The 3403-nt window shown below is 37.1% G+C and overlaps 1 protein-coding gene across 1 annotated transcript; it reads left to right on the forward strand.

Annotated features, from left to right (window-relative positions):
- The first annotated feature begins 378 nt into the window (after positions 1 to 378).
- Positions 379 to 2054, forward strand: LOC131640025 (extensin-2-like). The gene has a single exon (XM_058910443.1). The coding sequence runs from the start codon at positions 419 to 421 to the stop codon at positions 1769 to 1771; it is 1353 nt and encodes a 450-aa protein (XP_058766426.1). The 5' UTR covers positions 379 to 418; the 3' UTR covers positions 1772 to 2054.
- Positions 2055 to 3403: the final 1349 nt, after the last annotated feature.

Raw genomic sequence — 3403 nt, forward strand, 5'->3', positions numbered from 1 at the left:
TAATCACAAGAGTCATCATTTGTATCACACCGGAGGCTATTAGTAGTGCTTAGCGATTTTTTTATCTAAATAAAAACTTGTTCAATGTTACCACGCCATTATCATATCACTTATTTTCTTCATTGACTGTGTTTAAATCGGAATTGTAGAAATTATTTACTCATTTATTTTGAAGATCACACTAATACATCAGTTTTTAAATACAATAGGTATATGATATGATGCACACCATCCATGAAAGTCGTAACTCTAATATAATTTAAAACATTATTATAATATTTAGACAAATTAAAAAATCTTATAATCTACGCTTGGGCAAACACTATATAAACAGTTCTAAGACAAACTTAAGCAATCACAATAACCAGCAAACATTCTTCCAAAGAACAAAGTACAGAAATACACATAGTTAGAGAATATGGGAACCTTAATAGGGTTGAGGCATTGGCCTCTACTAATCTATACATTTGCATTTTGCTTAATTGCAAGCCATGTAGCTTCTGCTGATGATGATTATAAGCCTCGCTATGAAAGCCAACCAAACAACTACTATCCAACAACACCAAGTCATGAAGGACAACAGCCACCATCTTCACCACCGCCTCCTTATGTCGACGTATTCCCACCAAGTTACTACAAGTCGCCACCTTCGCCGTCTAAATCTCCGCCACCTCCTTATGTCGACATATTCCCCCCAAGTTACTACAAGTCGCCACCTCCTCTATCTAAATCTCCACCACCTCCTTATGTCGACGTATTTCCACCAAGTTACTACAAGTCTCCACCCCCGCCTTCTAAATCGCCACCGCCTCCATATGTCGACGTATTCCCACCAAGTTACTACAAGTCTCCACCCCCGACGTCTAAATCACCACCACCTCCTTATGTGGACGTATTCCCACCAAGTTACTACAAGTCGCCACCTCCTCTATCTAAATCTCCGCCACCTCCTTATGTGGACGTATTTCCACCAAGTTACTACAAGTCTCCACCCCCGCCGTCTAAATCACTACCGCCTCCTTATGTGGGGGTATTGCCACCAAGTTACTACAAGTCTCCACCAATGCCGTCTAAATCACCACCACCTCCTTATGTCGACGTATTCCCACCAACTGACTACAAGTCTCCACCCCCGCCATCTAAATCACCACCGCCTCCTTATGTCAACGTATTCCCACCAAATTACTACAAGTATCCTCCCCCACCGTCTAAATCACCACCGCCTCCTTATGTCGACGTATTCCCACCAAGTTACTACAAGTCTCCACCCCCGCCGTCTAAATCACCACCGCCTCCTTATGTCAACGTATTCCCACCAAGTTACTACAAGTCTCCACCCCCGCCGTCTAAATCACCACCGCCTCCTTATGTCGATGTATTCCCACCTAGTGACTACAAGTCTCCACCCCCGCCATCTAAATCACCACCGCCTCCTTATACCGACGTATTCCCACCAACTGACTACAAGTCTCCACCCCCGCCATCTAAATCACCACCGCCTCCTTATGTTGACGTATTCCCACCAAGTTCCTACAAGTCTCCACCTCCGCCATCTAAATCGCCACCGCCTCCTTATGTCGACGTATTCCCACCAACTGACTACAAGTCTCCACCCCTGCCTCCTTATGTCGACGTATTCCCACCAAGTTACTACAAGTCTCCACCCCCACTATCTAAATCACCACCACCTCCTTATGTCGATGTGTTTCCACCAAGTTACTACAAGTCTCCACCCCCTCCTTCTCCATCACCGCCTCCACCATATGTCTAAAACTCACCGCGACCTCCTTCGCCTTCACCGTCTCCTCCATACTACTACAAATTTCCACTTCCTCCATCTTCATCACCTCCTCCGTATCATCCCTACCTCTATAACTCATCTCCACCTGCAGTCTATTAAGCTTCTGGCTAAAGTCATTTTGAAATTTTTCTATGAATATTTTTAAATATTGTTATGGTTAATTTGTATTAAAGTTTTATTTGAGAATAAAACAGTTTACATTCAATTCAGAGCCTTATTATGGTTCAAGTGTAACTGTGTATGTATGGTGTTAATTCACAAGTTGGTATTATTATTTGTTTCCTTTGGTTGTTTTTTAAGGTTTACATATTTTTTATTCACTTATACTTTCATATAACCAACATAGTCGTTCTAAATAATAAAATTATGAGTTTAGTATTCTCTCCATTGAGATCATGTTCTTAAAAATTACACAATTTTGATCGAACGATGACCGATAAGTGGATAACTTATAAGTTAGTATTGATTATAAGTAACAGACTTCCTAATATTGTATGCATTTATATGCAATGTATGAATAATAAGAAAATAATATGTAATTGATGTAATGAATGAACACATATTTAACAGAATTAAATTCACAAAAATCAAACACAAAGAATGTGGCTAAAGATGGATACACACATAACTCTTGACTGTTTAGGACAGATTTAGATTGATACCTTGAGCCTAAACCATATTATCTACATTTTACAACTTCTGTCAACAAAAATGAAACATTAGCATTTAAATCATTCAATCAATAGAGGCATGTACTCAATCAAAAACCAAATCAGACCACTTTTTTTTCTTCTAACTTCAAAATTTTATATAAGGTAAAATAATTGCTAAGTTAACGATTTAGAAAAGATTTTATATCATGCATTCTAAAGATTTAGAAAAGACCTAATTCAACCTTACAAAGCTAGTGAGAAGAGTAACAATTTGTTCCTTGAAACATCCATCAGCCATAACCAGCTAGTGAGAAGAGTAACAATTTGTTCCTTGAAACATCCATCAGCCATAACCAGCGAGAATGAAGGCATGCGCATCCCTTTGCATTATTAGCAAACTATTAGGTTGAAATATTAGAAATGAAAAAAAAAAGTGCAAAAAGGGGAATAAAGGTACTTAACTATTTTTATTCATTCTTATTCTTCCCGTGAGAGAATGTGCCTAATAACTTTTTCAAACCATCCATGGTGGGGGAGTATTGCTCTCATCATACTTTGGACTGAATTTTTATTTGGGGAAGAATTTTAAGCGGTGATTATGGAGAAGAGGTGCTACTAAAATTCTGTATTTCTTTTTTCAGATTCCAAATCTTTTTTAATAAAAATGTAGTAATATAAAATCATCAATATATAATATCACACATAATAACAAAGTAAAAATGAGTTTTTGGACAATTTTGACAAGGGTCATGCTCACATTAATTCTCATATTTTACAGACTTTTAAAAAAGGAAATGTTTTATTTAAAAAATAATTATCTTTTTATTAATTTTTTATATTAAATTTTTTATTTTATTTATTAATGGAAGGATATGGAGGGATTCTTTAGTAAAAAATAGACAAAAAATTCTGCTATAATAATAAGAAAAGAAATTAGTTTTTCCATACA

This window comes from Vicia villosa, unplaced genomic scaffold (assembly GCF_029867415.1).
Source record: "Vicia villosa cultivar HV-30 ecotype Madison, WI unplaced genomic scaffold, Vvil1.0 ctg.002896F_1_1, whole genome shotgun sequence".
In the NCBI taxonomy this organism is placed as follows: Eukaryota; Viridiplantae; Streptophyta; class Magnoliopsida; order Fabales; family Fabaceae; genus Vicia; species Vicia villosa.

Coding starts and splice junctions, on each gene's coding strand:
- LOC131640025 (XM_058910443.1), top strand. CDS start 419: ATGGGAACCTTAATAGGGTTGAGGCATTGGCCTCTACTAATCTATACA.